Below are 19,715 nucleotides of genomic sequence, written 5' to 3'. Positions count from 1 at the left end.
TATCAGGGAGAAGAATTCATGTTGTCTGAGATATTCAAGGGTCACTTGCTTGGGAGCATAGGGTTATATCTTCTGCACTCAACTAACTGCACTCAACTGAATTCATGTTTTATTCGTGGGTAATATTAATTCCTTAAAACCTGTATTTAATGTGAAGTTTCCATAAATTGAAATCTTATTTCTTTTTATTTCTGTGTGCAAAGCTGTGATTGTTATGGTTCCTCAAATCACCCACTTAAAATATCAAGCATGATAATATTTAATTTGTAAGAATTGCACATTTTATATAAAAATCAAAGTGGTTAATGCAATGTTTCCTAAGCAATTTCTTTATACAGTACATAAAGGATTCTTATTAAAACATTTAAAGGTTTTTGAATTTTGTGAATGATGTATTAGCAAACGCTTAATTTTTTTTTACTTTCTCTCTTTGGATCAAGTAGCAAGGTAAAGTGATCTCCTAACCTAGGACTTTCTTTTCATTCTCTAAAATGAAATTGAAAAGCAGACCACTTTGAAAGAAACCTGGCTTCATTAAATAAAGATCATTTGTAGTCCAGGGAAGACAGTGATTGCTTCCCAGCCCATGGAGACAGCCCGAGTGTCTCCTGCAGCTCTCCGCCTAACCCAAAGTTGAGTTAATAAGGAGCTTTTCAAAGCTTTCTAACCATTCATGAATTTCCTTGAATTTCAATTATTTTACATGCTTGGCTCCTTCTACTATTTCCTTCCTATTTGACTGTTAGCTGTGATTGTTTCATGGTATAATTCATTTGGTATAGCTTTTCTTTATAAAGTAAAAACTTTACAAAATAAGAAATAGTTATAATGATCAATGTATATAAATCATGGATTATTGTACTGATTAATAATAATAGTAATAACATTCAATGTTGCTTTACTCCAGATACTGCAAGACTTATCTCCTTTAATCTTCATAACAACCTATGAAGGAGTTACTTTATCTCTACTTACAAGAAGAGGAAACAGTCCTGAGAAATGAATTAACCTGTCAGAGGTTACAAAGTAGAGGATCCAGGATCGGAACTCAGAGGGTATAATTCCAGGGTTTGTACTCTTAATCACTATGGCTCTCTAAGTCTTACTGATTCTGCAGTGAATGTTTATTTACATAATTATAAAACTGAAAATATTGTTTATTCACTTTAGATTTTCTGAATTCATCTAGGCCAACTATGCCTGATTTATCATAGTTTTAGGATAAATGCTAATGTTTTATTACCTTGACAAGCTAACAATGTTATAGATGACAGTTTTAGAAAATGTAAGGATGGAAAAAGTGTGTAGAAAATACAGGGCTGCACATTTCCTGTATCATGAGGTGAGATGTCAAGTGATTTTGTCTAAAGTTGGGTGATCAATAGACTGAGTTGTAGGTGTACTCTTTAAAATTATAAATATCACAGAGATTAAATTAAATTTAAAATAACTAAAGAAATATTGTGAAGATGATGAGGAAGTACCATAATTAAGTTCCTTATCTTTATAATGGGAAGAAAATACTCAAACGCATTAAATGAAGAAATACAAGCAGATCCATATTATTTAGATTTGTGAAGGTGATCATGAGAATTACAAATAGAAACTGTCAAGAGGTTACCTTGGAACATCCTAACTGGGTGGAGATGGAGAGTGAAGAGGGAGTTTGTATATTCCATTTTGTACTTTTCTGCGCTGTTTGAATTACTTCCATATGATGTACTACTTGTATAATGCATACTTGTATATCGTAAGTATTATAGTAAAAAGATCAGACACAGTCACATTTGGTGATATGTTTTACAAGGAATCTACCAATGCATGTGAAAGCCTGCAATATTAATGTTGTCCATTGCTTTTTAATATTTCTTTTATAGGGCAGAATCATGAGTTGGAATCTGCTTTATCACATCTCCTGCTTTTGGGTACTCTTGCCCTTTTGGATACTGTGTACATCTTCTACCAACAAATGTGCTGTGAGGCATGAAGTAGCTGATTGCAGTCATCTGAAGTTGACTCAAATACCTGATGACCTCCCGGCAAACATAACAGTGTTGAATCTTACCCATAATCAACTCAGAAAATTACCACCTGCCAATTTTACAAGATACAGCCAAATTACTATCTTGGATGGAGGATTTAACTCCATCTCAAAACTGGAGCCAGAATTGTGCCAAAAACTCCCCTTGTTGGAAATTTTGAACCTCCAACACAATGAGCTATCTCAACTTTCTGATAAAACCTTTGTCTTCTGTATGAATTTGTCTGAACTCCATCTAATGTCCAACTCAATCCAGAAAGTTCAAAATAATCCCTTTAAAAGCCTGAAGGTAAGATGAAAGTCACATATTCATCCTTAGACTTAGTATCTAGATATCTTAGTGAAAAATAAGAAATCTGACCTACTCAAATGAGGGTGGGGGACACACAAATATTGCCATTATGATTGGAAATGTTTTCAAATGAGAAAATATCATCTTCAATCAGTTTCCATTTTAATTTTGAAGAACTCTGCCTCTCTTGCTTCCTCCTGTTAAAACCAGAACTTAGATATAAGAGGTAGAGATCAGAGAAGAATCACAATATCCCATGAGGAACACATCAAAGAAATGCTCAAAACTGCTGATTTAGTACCTGAAATAATGAAAAAAACAGTCAAGTCTAAATCCTAACTTTAAGTTAACACATTGATACATGAAAAATTCTTCAAGTAAAAATTGCCTACTCTTGATTGTACAAGTTTCCTCACAATGTTGCTTTTTCCAATGGCTACTGACTTTTTCCTTTAAGTACTTTGCTTGAATTTTAAGTCTGTGAAAAAAGTATTTATTATCTCTAAATCTGAGACAATTATTAAGTGCTTTTCTTAAGCCAAAACCATATTCAAAACTCCATTTTCTTCGTTTTAAGGACTTATAAAACACCGAGCATTGCTTGACTTCAGATGCCAAGAATAACATACAAATTTAAATATGCTTAGAAACATTTATAAAACGATTTGCTTGCAAGCGATTTGAAATTCTTTCTTGTGCCTTATTAGATTCTGATGTGGAGAAAATGTCTTTGAACGCAAAGACCTCAAAATCTGATTAGAGTAATCATTGTTGAAATATTATTTTTATTTTTAAAACATAAATAGTCTTATTCTCTCTAATAGACGTTGCATAAGATTTTGCCTGCACATGTATCAGTTTTTCCTTACCTTTTACTTGAGTTGTAAATTTACATGTTCTAAAGCAGCCTGGGGTAAGTAATAAAATATCCCACAACACTGACAAAACAAACAAAAATTAGTGTTTTCTACTAGCCATGATGCAACATTTACATAACTATTGATCTTTCTAAATATAAGAATCTTTTTAGGATTTCATAGATGACAGTCTATTCATACTTTTTAAGAAAACATTTATTTTTGTTGTTGTTTGTTTAGTTTTCAAGGCTGATACATGACACTATATGTTAGATAAAGCACAGGAATATTCCTTGCATCATAAATAAGTGCTTATTATAAATAAATATGTAAATAAATGTTTATTATAATTATTCCTTATATCATGAGTAAGTAAGCTTAAGTTTTTTTTTATTTTGTGAAGAGAAATAAAGTGATTCTTGATATAAGATATTAAATCTTTGCAATAATGGTATTTTTAATCACAACAAAGTTATTTTGCTGTTGAATTGTTTCTAAGATTCATGTACATTTAGAGGAACTATTTTTGATGGTGAGACTCTAACTTATATACTTTTTTTTTTCTCTCAGAATTTAATCAAATTAGACCTATCTCATAATGGTTTATCAACTACTAAATTAGGAACTCAGCTCCAACTGGAAAATCTCCAAGAGCTTCTATTATCAAATAATAAAATTCATGTACTAAGACGTGAAGACTTTGATTTCCTTGGCAATTCTTCCTTAAAAAAATTAGAGTTGTCATCAAATCAAATTAAAGAGGTAAGAAGTAAGGTAAAATTATTTTATTTTCTGACTTTAAGTGTGGATAGTCCCTAATTGTGTCTCATGGATAGGAATCTAAAGTTCCCTATAGAAAGAGGTGATAACCTTTGCCACGTCTTCCAAAATCTTTCATACTGACTGCTCAGGCCATTAATGTCATCCCCACAAGAAAGGGAGTTTGGTAGCAAGTAGGAGCTGGGGCTTGCTTTGCTGTCAGACAGAAGTGGGTTAAAATCCCCATTCCATTTACAGACCAGTACTTTGACCTTGGGAAATTTACTTAACCTCTCTGGATGTTAGTTTCCTCACTTATAGAGTGGAATACTATCTATAGCACAAAATTTCTGAAAAAATTAAAATAGCTTGATAGTTAAGAGCACGGGCTTTAGAGGTGGGTTAGCTGGCTCCCTATCTGGGCTGTATCTCTTACTAATTGTGTAATTAGGCAAATTTTTCAAGTTTTCTCTGCTCTAAAATTGGCATAATAAGGGCACTATTTCATAGGACTGTGTGGTAAAGATTGTAGCATAGGGTCTGGTATGTAAGCTCAATAAGTCACTAGTATTAGATTATTATAAAAATGTTCCAATAATTGGGTATACATAACTAATCTTTTCTTTTTGGATCCATGATCTTCAATTTGTTAACTATTTTCGTATACAAGTATGTCTGTATTTTATTCTTTTACAGGCTGAGTATAAGAATATTGGAAATCCTAAATTAAGTCAGATTTTTAAAAGCTGTATTAATTTTCAGACATAAAAAAATAGACTGTACAAAATTATCCTGTGGTAATAATTAAATGTTTTATGTAAGCTACTCATATTAATTTTAAACAGCACTTTTTTCTGCTTTAGAACATTTGTTGTAGAATTTTTTACAATATATAAATAATGAGGGGAATAAAAACCATCCAAAAGCCCACAATCCAGAGACAGCCAATGTTAGCATCGAGATATGTTTATTTCCAGCTTTTCTCCAAATAATAGTAAGAAAAACATCAGTAGCTTAAAGTCATATAGTTAACTGTGACAACTTCTTTATTTATATTTTTTATATAGTCCTATAACCAACCTATTCCTATTATGGTGTTTCCCCTGAAAATAAGACCTAGCCAGACCATCAGCTATAATGTGTCTTTTGGAGCAAAAATTGATATAAGACCCGGTCTTATTTTAATATAATATAAGACCTGATCTTATATAATGTTATATAAGACCGGGTATAATATAATATAATATAATATAATATAATATAATATAATATGATATAATACTTGGTCTTATATAATACAATATAATATAATATAATGTAATATACTATAATATAATGTAATATAATATAATAAAATGTAATACCGAGTCTTATATTAATTTTTGCTCCAAAAGATGCATTAGAGCTGATGGTCTGGCTAGGTCTTATTTTCGGGGAAACACGGTAGCATTCTCACAAGAGTAAATTGAGATGAAGAAAGATTAAGAAACGTGTTCCAGGTCTCACAGGTGACAGAGCTGGGTTTCTGGCAGTGTTGGACCAGAGCTCCTGCTCTTAACAAGTGTGCTATATCGTGTCTCTTGAGGATGACAGTGTATCCTGACATTTAAAAGCAACCTTACCTCATGCACATTCTGCATATCATTAAGAAATATTCAAAAGCTTAATTTTAGTTGCTGCAAAATAATCCTATTATGTAAATTTATCATAATTAATTTAATAATGTCCTGTTTTGCAGTTCAACTCACTTTACCTGCAATAAAGCATGCTTTCTTCTCCATTTCTATCTTTTCTTCCATTAGTCCTAACATTTCACAAATGACACAGTGGAAATAAGAGTTTCTTTGCTCTTCTGGTATTTAACTGACAGGGACTGGCTGCTGTCCTCCCTGGCTTCCTTCTCTCCCGCTTTCTTTTCTTTTGTTCCAGCGCTGGGTCCCAGAATAGCCAAGGCATCTGGTGAGGGAATGGGGACAGAGGGAAGGAAGCTGGAAGCAATGAAATGAAGTCAATGAAATGAAGCTGGAAGCAATGAAATGAAGTCAGGAGAAAACCTGCTGGAAAGACAAAGAGGATAGCTGGAACTCAAGAGTTACAGAGGGAAAAAGGGTGTCACTCTTTCATAATAAAATCCACCCATTTGTTCCTCAATGTTCACTGAGAACAGTGGTCATGAAGAGAGAAACAGGCTCTGCCTCAATAGTGACTTTATGAATAGTTTAATTGCAATTATACTCAATGTGATGAAGTAAAAGTACGAGAGACTAAACCTAGATTGAGAGGTCAGGGAAGGTCCCTCAAAGAAGTGACATCTAAGCTGAGGTGTAAATGCCCAGTAGAAGTTAGCCTGTGGCCAGGGGAGGTAAAGGGCTGGAGCCGGACATGGTATTACAGGCATAGAGTAAGAAGCTGTGTGTTAGAGGAATGGAGAGAAAACCCAGAGAAAGTCGTGAAAAAGGAAGGGGGATTCAGTAAAAAATTGTGCTTACGCTTTGCAAATGTCATACAAATGCTATTGTGTTTTGGTTATTAATCTCCTTTTTTCTCCCCACCTTTAGTTCTCTCCAGGGTGTTTCCATGCAATTGGAAAAATATTTGGGCTCTCTCTGAACAATGCCCAGTTGGGCCCCAGTCTCACAGAGAAGCTTTGTTTGGAATTATCCAACACAAGAATTCAGAGTCTATCCCTGAGCAACAGCCAGCTATCCAAAACAAGCAATATGACTTTTATTGGACTAAAGCAGACAAATCTCACCATGCTTGATCTTTCATATAACAGCATAAATGTGATTGGTAATGATTCCTTTGCTTGGCTTCCAGATTTAGAATATTTCTTCCTGGAGTACAATAATATAGACCATTTGTTTTCTCGCTCCTTTTATGGGCTTTTCAATGTGAGATACCTGAATTTGAGACGATCTTTTACCAAACAAAGCATTTCCCTTTCTTCGCTTCCCAAGATTGATGACTTTTCCTTTCAATGGCTAAAATGTTTGGAATATCTTAACATGGACGATAACAACTTTCCAGCCTTAAAAAGCAATATGTTCACAGGTCTAATAAAGCTGAAATACTTAAGTCTATCCAACTCCTTCTCAAGTTTGCGAACTTTAACAAATGAAACATTTGTGTCACTTGCTCATTCTCCTTTACTTATACTCAACCTAACCAAAAATAAAATATCAAAAATAGAGAGTGGAGCTTTTTCTTGGTTGGGCCATCTTAAGGTACTTGACCTTGGCCTTAATGAAATTGGGCAAGAGCTCACAGGTGACGAATGGACAGGCCTAGAAAAAATCAGTGAAATTTACCTTTCCTACAACAAATACCTACAACTGACTAGCAATTCTTTTGCCTTGGTTCCAAGCCTTCAACAACTGATGCTCCGAAGGGTGGCCCTTAAAAACGTGGATATTTCCCCTTCACCTTTTCACTCTCTTCATAACTTAACCATTCTGGATCTAAGCAACAACAACATAGCCAACATAAATGATGAACTGTTGGAGGGTCTTTTGAAACTAGAAATTCTGGATTTGCAGCATAACAACTTAGCTCGGCTCTGGAAACATGCAAACCCTGGTGGTCCTGTTCATTTTCTAAAGGGTCTTTCTCACCTTCACGTCCTTAACTTAGAGTCCAATGGCTTTGATGAGATCCCCGCAGAGGCCTTCAAGGACTTACTTGAATTAAAGAGCATCGATTTAGGATTGAATAATTTAAACATACTTCCACCGTCTGTCTTTGATAATCAGGTATCTCTAAAGTCATTGAGCCTTCAGAAGAATCTCATAACATCAGTTGAGAAGAATGTTTTTGGGCCAGCTTTCCAGAACCTGAGTACTTTAGATATGCGCTTTAATCCATTTGATTGTACATGTGAAAGCATTGCCTGGTTTGTTAACTGGATTAATAGTACCCATACCAACATCTCTGAGCTATCAAGCCATTACCTCTGTAATACTCCGCCTCAATATCATGGTTTACCAGTGATGCTTTTTGATATATCACCCTGCAAAGACAGTGCCCCCTTTGAACTCCTTTTCATGATAAATACTAGTATCTTATTGATTTTTGTCTTTATTGTACTACTCATCCATTTTGAAGGCTGGAGGATATCTTTTTATTGGAATGTTTCAGTGCATCGAGTTCTTGGTTTCAAAGAAATAGACAGACAGCCCGAGCAGTTTGAATATGCAGCATACATAATTCATGCCTATAAAGATAGGGATTGGGTCTGGGAACACTTCTGCCCAATGGAAGAAAAAGATCAAACTCTCAAATTTTGTCTGGAAGAAAGGGACTTTCAGGCAGGTGTTCTTGAACTTGAAGCAATTGTTAATAGCATCAAAAGGAGCAGAAAAATTATTTTTGTTATAACACAGCATCTTTTAAAAGATCCATTGTGCAAAAGGTAGGTGAACGTTATGAAATTTTAAGTGTATACTTGTTTTCAAATTGAGATTTTAAATATTATTAAAATTATTGCTCACAACTCAAAGAATTTGAAAAATAAAATTAAGAAAAACATAAACTGATTTTTAGTGACATATTAAATTTTAAGGGGAATTTTAGATTTTAGTGCCTGTGGCTGTTAAAAACGCTATATTGACATATGACTTACTTCATATATACTTTTTTTTTTTTAAACTTAGATTCAAGGTGCACCACGCCGTTCAGCAAGCTATTGAACAAAATCTAGATTCCATTATTTTGATCTTTCTTGAGGAGATTCCAGATTATAAGCTGAATCATGCACTCTGCTTGCGAAGAGGAATGTTTAAATCTCACTGCATCTTGAACTGGCCAGTTCAGAAAGAACGAATAAATGCCTTCCATCATAAATTGCAAGTGGCACTTGGATCCAGAAATTCAGTACATTAAATTTATTAAAAAATGAAATTAATAAAGGAATAACTTTCCTAATTTAAAAGTTTCATGGTAAATTTAAGTTTTACTTGAAAATAATGTAAATCTGTTTACTCATATTTATAGGTGAGAGTATTAGATCGCAATTATCTCTCTTCTGTAGAAATATATCTCTTTATTTCAGGCCTTTTATTACCAATTGACTTAATTTGACCCAAAATAAACATAGAGGACTATCCTCTACTAATGAATATACACAATTGGTTTTGGAGGCCAACGACAAGTTAAGAAAGTTTAACTATATTCCTCATTTACGTAAAGTTAGAGTTTTGTAAGCATTTGTGAAAGTTGTATTTGGGTTGTTTTGGATGAACTCATAATAGAATAAAAATAATTGTTTTAATGGGAATAATGCTATTTCAATTGTAAAAGAGTAAAATATGTACCCATGTTTTTGAAAGTTTAACTACAGTAGTTTTTCAATTGAGAAGTTTGTATTTTAGTGGTGCCTATCCCAATGTTTATTTTGTTAAATACCATTTTAATATACAGATAAAAGGGTAGAAAACATTAGTGATTCATTTTGATTATTTAAGAAAATAAATAGTTTAATAAATACTTATATTATCTTGATATTTGGATTTTTGCTATAGGAGGTGTTAGAAGAAACAATTTTCTTACTTAGAAGTGTTGCAGAAAGGCTTGCTTCCTAAAGGTTAATCAGTAAATTGGCTTTGTGGAATTAAAATATTGTCCTCCCCTGGTCACAGGTTCAGGAGGTGGCCCTGGCCAAATCACTTGGTCCCACTGGGATTCTTTGACTCATGATCTGGAAAATTATGATGACAAACAAAATCTTAAAGATCTCATATAATTAGTGATGATGGAATATATTATTGTACCACAAAATAATATGCTATCTGTAAATTAGTCCTTATGATTATTTTGTTTTATTTTTGTTTTACAATAAAAAGTCTAATTATTGGAAATAGACATGAATGGCTTTTTAAAACCTTTATAGTTCTGTTAATTCAAATATAAGAGAGTTGAAATTATAATGTTGAGTTAATTTCTATACTTAAAGAATTCATATGTTAAATTTATGGAGAATTTGAGACATCACATTTTGGAACTGTGATTTAAATAGTTCAGTATTCTCAGGGCTAAATGGACATAATTCTGGAGAAAGTAATATTCACTGAACTTCTGGTTCTAAGAGAGTCTACATTCTCCCAACAAGAACATATGATATTTGCAAACAATGCCTCCAGTAAGGAGCTAATATCCAAAATATATGAGAAACTCATACAACTCAACAACAAAAAGACAAACAATCGAATTAAAAAATGGGTAGAGGACATGAAGAGAAACTTCTCCCAAGAAGACATACAAATGGCCAACAAATATATGAAAAAATGCTCAACTTCACTAGCTATTAGAGAAATGCAAATCAAAACACAATGAGATATCACTTCACACCTGTTAGAATGGCTATCATCAACAAGACAAAAGGTAGCTGAATCAACAACATTGAGTTTAAAATATTTAGATTTCACCTAAAATTGACACCTTTTAGATTGAAATAATTAGTAGATACAATCTGTTTGTTTGTGTGTGTGTGGGGGGGGGGGGCAGGTGTCAATGCCATTTATTTAACAATATCTAATTATTCAAATGTCTACCTTAGATTATTTGAAAAGGAACTCAATAGTAAGTGATGGTGATCATTAGAAAATGTAAAGATGCTACAAATCAAGTGCTTAAAAAAACATTTCTCGAAATCTATAGAGACAGAATGCAGGTTAGTAGTTGTCTGGGCCTAGAGACCAGAATGGGGGGTAACTGCAAGTGAGCACAAGAGATCTTTTGGGGTGATGAAAGCATTCTAAAATTGGATTGTGCTAATGATTTTACATAATGATTTTAGTATATAAGTTTATGAAAAATCATTGAATCGTATGCATAAAACAGGTGAATTTTATGGTATATAAATTATGTATTAATAAAACTGTTAAAAATGTAGTATTCATGGAACAGCTACATGTACCTAGCCCTGTGTTAAATATTGTGGGATACAAAGGCTATGTGATGTAGAAAATGGGGCAATCGGCATTAGGGTAGGAAGGGATTATCAAACATGGGCCTGAACAAGGAAGGCTACAAAGAAGAGGATCAGACCTTTTAAAGGAGGGTAGGATTTTGGTGAGTGAGGAGGATGATGGCAGAATGAACGGTAAGATGGAAAATAGGGAGGGAGACATGAACTTGGTGTTGGGAGAGAGTAGGGAGGCTACAGAGAATGGAACCAGGCTGCAGAGAGCATGACAGAGGAATTTAGATTTAAAGAGTAAGGTATTTTAAAATTGTAACTTTATGGGTATCAATTGGCAAAACCAAAAATTATAATAAAATTTCCTTCCTGGATCTATGACTTAGATTTATGTGACTAGTTGCATAGAAGAACGTAACTTACAACTGCATAGTCCAATCAGCCAGGCTTATTCTCACATAATAGAAAGGGATTTGAAGCACCTATTTTTTCCTATAAATATATAAATTTGTGTTAAAATAACAAAGCATGACCATCAGTTGATCATTAGTTACTAATCACACTAGGTGATTGATATGTTAGCCATTTTCAGCTCTTACCACTCTCTGACCTTGACTATCTTCCTGTCCAAGGGAGAAAGAAACTGGTTCTGTTAGGTGACTTTTCACCCCACCAGCCTAGCAAACGACTCATTGTGTCCATCGGGCAGAAGTCAAGGGACTTTTCAATGATGGAAATTTTCTAGTTTCGTGTTGTGAGAATTTCTGGGCAACCAGTTTTGAATTTTTACCTCCCTTTTATCTTAAGTCTGTTCAACAGGAAACAGACTCCGGGAGGGAGATTTTCAGGCAACAGATTTGGGGCAGTGCTCTGATTTAATGGGAGAGAAAAACGTTGGGCTGCGGAGAGAAAGAATGTGAACTGTGATGCAATTGTAATTGCAACTGAGGCCTTAGCAGACTCCACCAGGGGCTCTGGACCTGGAATGGACCTACAGAATTGACACAAATCTGGGCAAAGGGCCTGGACTGCTGTACCCTCACATCAATTAGTCACTACATATAGGCAGTCCCAGGGAGGAAGGGTGACCTTGAGCAAAAAGCTTTGTCCAAAAGCAATGCCAAAGGAGCAACTCAATTGTGAACCATCTAACACTCTGGGCAACTGGAAGAATAGGTGCCCGGGTCCCGAAGGGGAGTTCTTGGCAGTTTACTACTGCAACCAGTACAACTTCCGAGGTATTTAAACGTTAAAATAGACATAGCTCGGTTGGTTTCTTCAAACACTTCTGCACACTTCAACCATTTTGTTTTCTAAAACTGAAGTCTCTTCCAGAAATTCTGGAAAACAAATGGTTTCAAAAGAAGTCAACGTTTAAAAACAAACAAACAGCAAAAGAAACAAGGATGCTTTAACAATGTTACTGTCTTCCAGTCAAAGGCCACCAGGAACACACCTGCAGTTGAGCAAGTTGGGTTTATTACTCATTGCAGTGAAGGAGAGGACACGTACCATGGGGAACCATGGGGTGTCTCAGGAAGAAGACGCTTGAAAGATCCTATTATATAAGTGTAGGGAAGATGTTGAAGAAAATTTGTCTTCATTGGTTGATGTGAGCTATTGTCTATTAGCTTTGATTTATTCCTGTATGTAAGGTGATTTCTGTGCTGTGATCAGGGGTTGAGTAAATTCCCCCTTTGCTCTCATTCTCCGGAGCAGTGGAAATGTGAGATGGTATTGCTCTCTGGGTTTCATTCTCCTGAGCAAGGGAGACATGAGAGGAGGTTTTCTGTTTGGTCTCATTCTCTCGAGTAGGGGAGATATGAGATGATGTTTGTTGTTCTGTGCATGTTGTGAGGTGATGGTTCGCTTAGGGTTAAAGAAATTCTTGATCAGGGGTTGAGAGAATTCCCTCTTTGTTCTGTCTGTTTCGCCCACATTAGCAGATGAAGTGAAAAAGTAGCTAAGTTATATCAGGATGATGTGCCAGGCACATTGCCAGGTTTTGGAAGACCTTGGGCTGATGGTCGCAAGCAAGAACAGTAGATGTTGCTTATCCGGATGAATTGGCCCTTTGGCCGGATGGGCAACATTCGTATCAGTAACTGCCGGACCCTCCCAGAAGTGGCCATTCCCGGAGGAGGGGGGCAGGAACAAGAAACTTAACTCTAAGGTACATCTGAGAAAATATATAAGACAGACCTCAGTTGGCAGTAGTATAATAATTATTGTTTCATCATTTGGTCATTTGTCATTGGTGATTTGTCATCATTCTAACATTTTGAAGACTTCCAGCAACATGCAGGTTCCAACACCAGGGGATGTCCTGACTTCCAGCCGCAAACCTGGTAAGGGCTGGCTGGTTCCCAGCCTTTCCCGTGTTGTTCCCCGCGGTTAGCCTTCTTGAGAACTTGTTAGCATCTGGAAAACTTGTGTGCAGCTTGCAATTTACAACATCAGAAGATGCCTTGACTTCTAACAATAACAATGCCAACAACAGCAGCAGCATTTGGGGAACTAGCAAGCTGGGGTGTGGGAGATGCCTGAATTTCTCTCAGCTACAGACCTGGCAAGGTTTTGACTTATGACTTTTCCAGTGCTGTTTTTCCCCAGTTTGGTGAGCTTTTGACATCTACTGTAATAGTTACTATCCTATAGAGCTTATTACTGCTTTTGGATACTCCTTACTGATGTTATTTGTGTATTCAGCCAAGTGATTTTTGATCAATATAAACATATGTTGGGATCTCTTAAACTTATGTGTACTCCTTTGACATGCCACCGGTATCAATACATATAGTTTAGTCCTAACCACATTTATTTTCTATCATTAGCACATTGTATTAATTGCCTTTGTCTTTTGCTAGTGCATATTGCTAAATAAGTTGATTAGATATTGCTAAATAAATTCATTAGCCACACTCTAGTGTATATTCCTCCTCCTTCTTTTCCCCTGCTCGTCATTACAGTAAGTTTGTGTTTCCCTTGGGTATTTGAGAGCTTGAGGAAGTGGAGGTTTGCTCTAAATTTGATGCTGTTAGAAGGAGGAAATTTTATAATACATAAGTCTTATCAATAAATCTTATGTATAGGGAGGGGAGATTAGAATAAGGGTGAAGTTGTAATTGCTAAAGAAATAGCAGTCACTTAGCCAGGAGAGGAGAGTTTATGGTGTTTAGAGGGCAGTATGGCGACATTATTTTTGCCTATACTCAGACAAAATTATGAAATTGTCATGCTCTGTCTCATTTTACAGTGTCAGAACAAACTTGTCTGAGGTTTTTGTTCTGTGAGATTGCTTATAGCCAATAAGAGAATAACATGGTCCAGCTATGAGTGCCAAGCTGGCTTCTGGATATCAGGTACTGCTCTCCTTTACTTTCTCAGCAGTTTTCACACTGTTGTTTTTGTTTTTGCTCCTTGAAGAGATATTCTTTATGTTTGTGAGTATGGGCTGCAACTGACAGAAACTCAAAGTTGTTTACACAAAAAGAGAGAATCTGGTCTATAACCAAAATCTCTTAGGTGCCCAGAATCTCTTAGGTTTCAATTTCACATTAAGAAGGAACTGTCCCTCTTTCCTAGTCCCAATTTTTAAGACCTCAGGAAAGGCCTGTGACTGGCCTAGTCTCTGAGGTATCTGTCCATGTCTGTGGCCATGGCAGTGGGGTCCTGTGGTTGGCAGCACCCAGTAGAACCACATGGACAGAATACTGTTTCCCAAAGAGGGGTGCTAGTCATGCCGAGCAGTTTATACCCACCGTTTGAGACACGTGCAACTGCTTTATTGAACAAACTGGACTCAGTAAGGTACAAACATGAAACTATATTATTCTTTCTTCCTCTCAGAGCTCTTAAAAAAATAAAATTCTACCATTTGGATGAAACCTCAGGCTAATCATAGAGCTTTTCAGACACTCAAACAATAACAACAAAAACAACAAACCCACAAAACAAAACAAAAGGGGCGTGGGTGGGAATAGTGGAGTCACAAAACACCAGGCCAGGAGTAAGAACAGACAAAGCCCGGACTCTTGCCCACTTGGAGTGCTCTGTGTCCCCAGCAGGGCCTGCTGTGTAGGAGGCACACACTGATAAGGGGGTGGTGTTGGCTTCTTGCCTCACTTCTCACTCTACCTGCTCTTCCACTTGCTAGCTGATGGTTTGAGCAGCTCTAGAATCCCAAGAATTCAGAACACAGAAGAAAGAAGGGAGATAAGGACAGAGAAGGCTTTATTTGACTGGCAGAGGCAGGATCTAGCCTCCAGGCCTTTGGAAGGATAATGCTCAGTTTGCTGGCTCTTTCTTTCCTGGCATGCTTTTGTTGTCCCTTCAGGAATCCAGAATCCTCCCTTGTAGCTCCACTTATAGGCTGGGCTTAGCTCTGGTCAGCCACTCCAGCACAAATTCTTCCAGTCACTGCTTAGCCTCTAATAAAGAGAATTTGAAGATTTCTGTTACTGTGTCTCCACTCAGTGTTGCAGACTTATCTCCCATTTTGTTCTATACATCTAGGGTGTTGATTAGTATTCCTCACTGGTCTTACAACACCAGTCTTGCAAGATAATATCCTGTAAAAGAGCCCCTCCCCAATAAACATGGGAAGCACTGGATACTATATCCTCCCCTCAAAAATACACAATGCATTATCAGGATGTTATTAATACAAAGTTAAGATGTCCCGCTTTAAAGAAAAGTATTTCGCTTTTTATTACTGAGGCATTTCCTAAATTAATTTGATGTTAGAACTCTTATTAACATCCCACTGAATACATATTCTGCATAACACTTTTGAAAACACTCTTGACATGCTTAACTATTTTAATTCTCCTTACGTTTTCTGAAAGATCTCATCTTCACGCCTTTGCCCACCTTAGATTTCACAGTGATAAAAGCCAACTGGAAGTTGAAGCAGACATAATCAGTCGGGAGGGTCTCTGGGAAAGTTAAGGCTTATGGGAGGAGTTCTCCACCCTATGTAATCGCGAGAATGCTCCAGGAAGACCCTATTTATAGAGTTTGTAATAAAGCTCTATGGTTCTAACTTCCCCTACCCTTAACTTTCGTTTTCCCTTATATAAATATCCCGCAATCTTGGCACGCAGGCTGGAGTGTGCACATGGCTTGCCATATATTCATGCATGGGGTTGCAATCCTTTCTATTTTACCGAATAAATCCTTTTTGGTGATGAACTACCTAGTCGATATTATTTTTCAGTTCACAACACCTTATTCTTCACGACTTTCCCCTCCATCTTTGCACCCATATTTTAAAACTCCAACCAAACACTATCCTTGCTGGCACATTGCTTTAGGCAGCATTTTGGTAGCACTTTCTGTCTATCATTGCAGCTACTACATGCAGGTGCCCTTTACTATAGGATGGGCCAAAGCATGTGGTTGGAAAGCTCAAACACTCAACCAAGGAAGTTAATTGGGAAATGAATAGGATGTGTGGTTCGAGCTGGGTTTTAGGAAGTGTGATTTGTCTGGGAATAGCTTGCAGTCCTGGAGATGCCCCTATTTATATCAGACAAAGTTTAAATCCCTTGGCATGACCACTCAAATCTCTTCAGAGCTAGGTCCATTATCTCCCTAACTTGATTTTATTTTTTTTTTAACCACTTCTCTCATGCTTAGTACCAGCTGCACTAACCACTCTGTGCCCCAGCACTGTCACAACCACTGCTTTGTGCATTGGCTGTGCTCCTTCCTTGGCGCACAGTGCTGCTTCCTGTCCTCTCCAACTGTTTATAAAAAGACATGACCTTCTTGATTGTGATGAACAGCCACTTATTACTTCGGTACTCAATCAACCTGCTAAGCTTTAGTCGATGAAATTTCAAAGGCCAGATAATGGTCAGGGTCCTAAATATATAAAAAAATTTTATCGATCTATCTATCCTGATGTATGGATTTTAGAGAGTCAGAAAGAAATGAACCAACTCAAGCTCTGGAGATAACAGAGGATGATACTAAAGAAGACAGCATGTCCCGCTTTGTATGTTAAGTTTCAGAGTGTTAACAGTATTACTACATTTGTTCAGTTTGATTAAGGTGAAGAAGAAACAATAAGAATTTTATGTTACCTTTATTGTACTTTATTGTACTGTATTGTTCAGGCAACTCTTGTGGGAGTCCTTTGATATACGCCCTCCGCTAACACATACACCTTGCAGAATGAGTCACTTCATTACTTCTGCATCCATAGCACCTTATTCATACCCTTAGTCTAATTGCACATTGTGTTTTGCACACTGTTTATATTTGACTTCATCCTGAGACCCCATGATATGAGCACCTTGAGTACAGGGAGTTCCATCATACTCATCTTGGTATCCTGGGTATCTAGAAAAACGACTAGAACATAATAATTTTTCAAACTAGAGATTGTTGAATAGTAAATGTTAGATGGACAGTGTGGCACTGGACATAGAAAGGAAATAGATAAATTTGATTTTGTGACAATGTGTCTTTAGCATCCAGAAATTTCATTCTGTTTCTTGGAGAGAAAACAAACAAAAGAGAATCAGGATGCTCCAAAATTCCCTCCAACCTCTCCCAACTCTGCAATACCTATTCCAAAAACATGGCAGTACTCCATGTAGCAATGGTCTAAGGAGTTCCAGGTTCCTGCTTCAAATCTTAATGCACATTCTAAGTTTATGATCTTGCCCTCTTTCTTCTCTTGCTCCACCTCCAACTATTCCTTCACATTTATATAGTGTCTGACACACAGTAAGCAGTTACAAAATGTGGATTAAATGATAAAGGATTAAGTGAATGAATATACCCTGAACTCCAGCCTCCCAGGACTACTTGCAGTTTCCCCAACATGCCTTCCCCTTTCAAATTTGCATCCACACGTAAATGTAGTTCTGCTTTCAACTGTTGTCTTATATCCTTTTTTCTTGACTAAATTTTATAGTTTCAAGGGATAGTTCGGGTATCAGTTTCTCCTCCAAGGTGATCTAACCTGACCTATGCCTTGAAACTTACAGCCTTCCCAAATACACATCCTCCTTAGGATGAGTTCGTTAGGCCTTTACCTAATGCCAAGTCCTCTTGAATAGGAAGGGCTCAATCTCTTAAACAGTGTGAGTGGCTGCAGAATCTAAAAAGGGTGCATTTAACCTTAAGATCCACTATTGTAGGTTCAAGAATCTGTGTAAATCCTGGGTACTAGAAGGGGCTTAGTCTCAGCCATGTGACTTTGGAGCGTGCTCTCAAGTCGGAGCCTTTTCTCCACTCTATTTTGTTGAAGATAACTCTTCAGCGCAAGGGTGTTTAAAGAGCTATCCAGCTCAGGTTGTTTTGGTATAAAGCAATCTTGTCTGGTTTAACACTGGGTCAAGTGAGATCGTCCCTGTTACCTGAACAGTGGTAAGAAGCAGAGGGTCCCTCTAGACTTCCATGTTGACAGTCCCAAGTTCATGGCCTGGCAACTTAGTGATTCTGAAGCCTCCTCTGATGTAACCTGTCTGTGGTGGCTCCTATGGCAATCTCTGGCCTTACAGTAAGTGTGTGTGCTCCCAATAATAATTGCAACCCAGAAGAGAGCAAACACCCCACCCCCCCATTACCAGGGCCACCTCCACACTTATTAGGGAACACCTGGTGATTTCTGAACATAATAGCAGAGTCTATGAGAGGGAAAAGGTATTTAAGGGATGCTATAGGGATGTAGTTAGAAAACTGGAGTTCCTGTTAATCTTGGCATGGTGTGCTCTGAGCCTTGTACCTTTGAATAAATTCTAAGGGTTGCCATTGGGCATACTTCAAACTTTAAAGACAAACTCACCAGTTACATAGTTATTCTCCATCTTCCTTCAATCCCACTTATTTCTCTTTTTTCTACCTTCAATTGTCTTTCTTTCCTCTCTGTTCTCCATGAATTGTGTCCCAGTGTGGAAGCATGCATAGCAGAAAAACACAAACATCAAAAAAAAAAAAAAATCCCTCTTAAAATTTTTGTTGTACTCTCAATTGATCCTTTTAGTGAACCATACTTTACTGTTGGTTCACTAAGCTGCTTGGGTAATTTGTATTAAACACCAGAATGCATTATTTTGGGGAGAAAAGATAGGGGAAGGGTCAGTTAGCTCAAGTAGGCGAAAGGCTTTATTCCAAGTCTAAGCATCATTTCTTAACTTGGCTGTGCTTCGAGAACATTATACTTGTGAATAGTATCAAAATAACACTGAAACAGAGGGAATCCCTTATCTATCTAAGATGTGGCTGGGTAAAAAAATCTTACATAAACAGCAAATGAAAAAATATATACGTATATTTATTTAAGTCCTTAGTGCCTTTTTTTTCTTACTATTGAGTTATAGAAGTTTCTTATGTATTTTTGAAATTAATCCTTAAAAAGTTCTAGAACCAATTTTGACATGTGGTGGCGGTGGTTGGGGGTTCCGGGTCCCACACCACCAAGCAATTCTCAACACCAGCTGGGTGTGCTACAATTCAACTCAAATCTGACACTCTGTCCAGATAGTTAGTGTCAGGTCCCACTCGGTCCTGTAAGACTGCACCTTTTTCCTGGATTCCAGTCACAAATCCAGAATGTTATCTGTGCTTCAGACCCACCCCGTCTTCCGGTTTGATTAATTTGCTAGAACGGCTCACAGAACTCAGAGAAATGTATTACTTACAAGATTACCAGTTTATTATAAAAGGGTATAACTCAAGAACAGCCAGATAGAAGAGATGCGTAGGACCAGATGTGAGGAAAGGGCCTGGAAGCGCGGAGATGGGAGAGGCTTTAATAAGGCAGAAATATGCTCCCGAGGCTGTAGGAGAATTTCGCAAGAGAAAACACGAGGCAAGGAAAATGTAAAGTGCTCT

General features: G+C 36.8%; 1 protein-coding gene across 5 annotated transcripts in view; it reads left to right on the top strand.

Moving 5' to 3' along the window:
- TLR3 (toll like receptor 3) overlaps positions 1 to 9,808 on the top strand; it is a 60,190-nt gene extending 50,382 nt beyond the window's left edge. For 3 of the 5 annotated variants that reach the window (XM_033104940.1, XM_033104943.1, XM_033104942.1), the window contains 5 exons: positions 908 to 1,055; positions 1,878 to 2,330; positions 3,761 to 3,952; positions 6,508 to 8,360; positions 8,602 to 9,039. In XM_033104940.1, the coding sequence (XP_032960831.1) occupies positions 948 to 1,055; positions 1,878 to 2,330; positions 3,761 to 3,952; positions 6,508 to 8,360; positions 8,602 to 8,830 (2,835 nt within the window). In that variant the 5' untranslated portion in view covers positions 908 to 947 and the 3' untranslated portion in view covers positions 8,831 to 9,039. Of the gene's footprint in view, positions 1 to 907; positions 1,069 to 1,877; positions 2,331 to 3,760; positions 3,953 to 6,507; positions 8,361 to 8,601 lie in introns of all 5 variants that reach the window. The other 2 variants (XM_033104939.1, XM_033104944.1) reach the window with 2 other exon arrangements.
- The last annotated feature ends 9,907 nt before the right edge of the window (positions 9,809 to 19,715 follow it).

This window comes from Rhinolophus ferrumequinum, chromosome 4 (assembly GCF_004115265.2).
Source record: "Rhinolophus ferrumequinum isolate MPI-CBG mRhiFer1 chromosome 4, mRhiFer1_v1.p, whole genome shotgun sequence".
Lineage (NCBI taxonomy): Eukaryota > Metazoa > Chordata > Mammalia > Chiroptera > Rhinolophidae > Rhinolophus > Rhinolophus ferrumequinum.
This window is presented reverse-complemented; position numbering and strand designations above follow the sequence as displayed.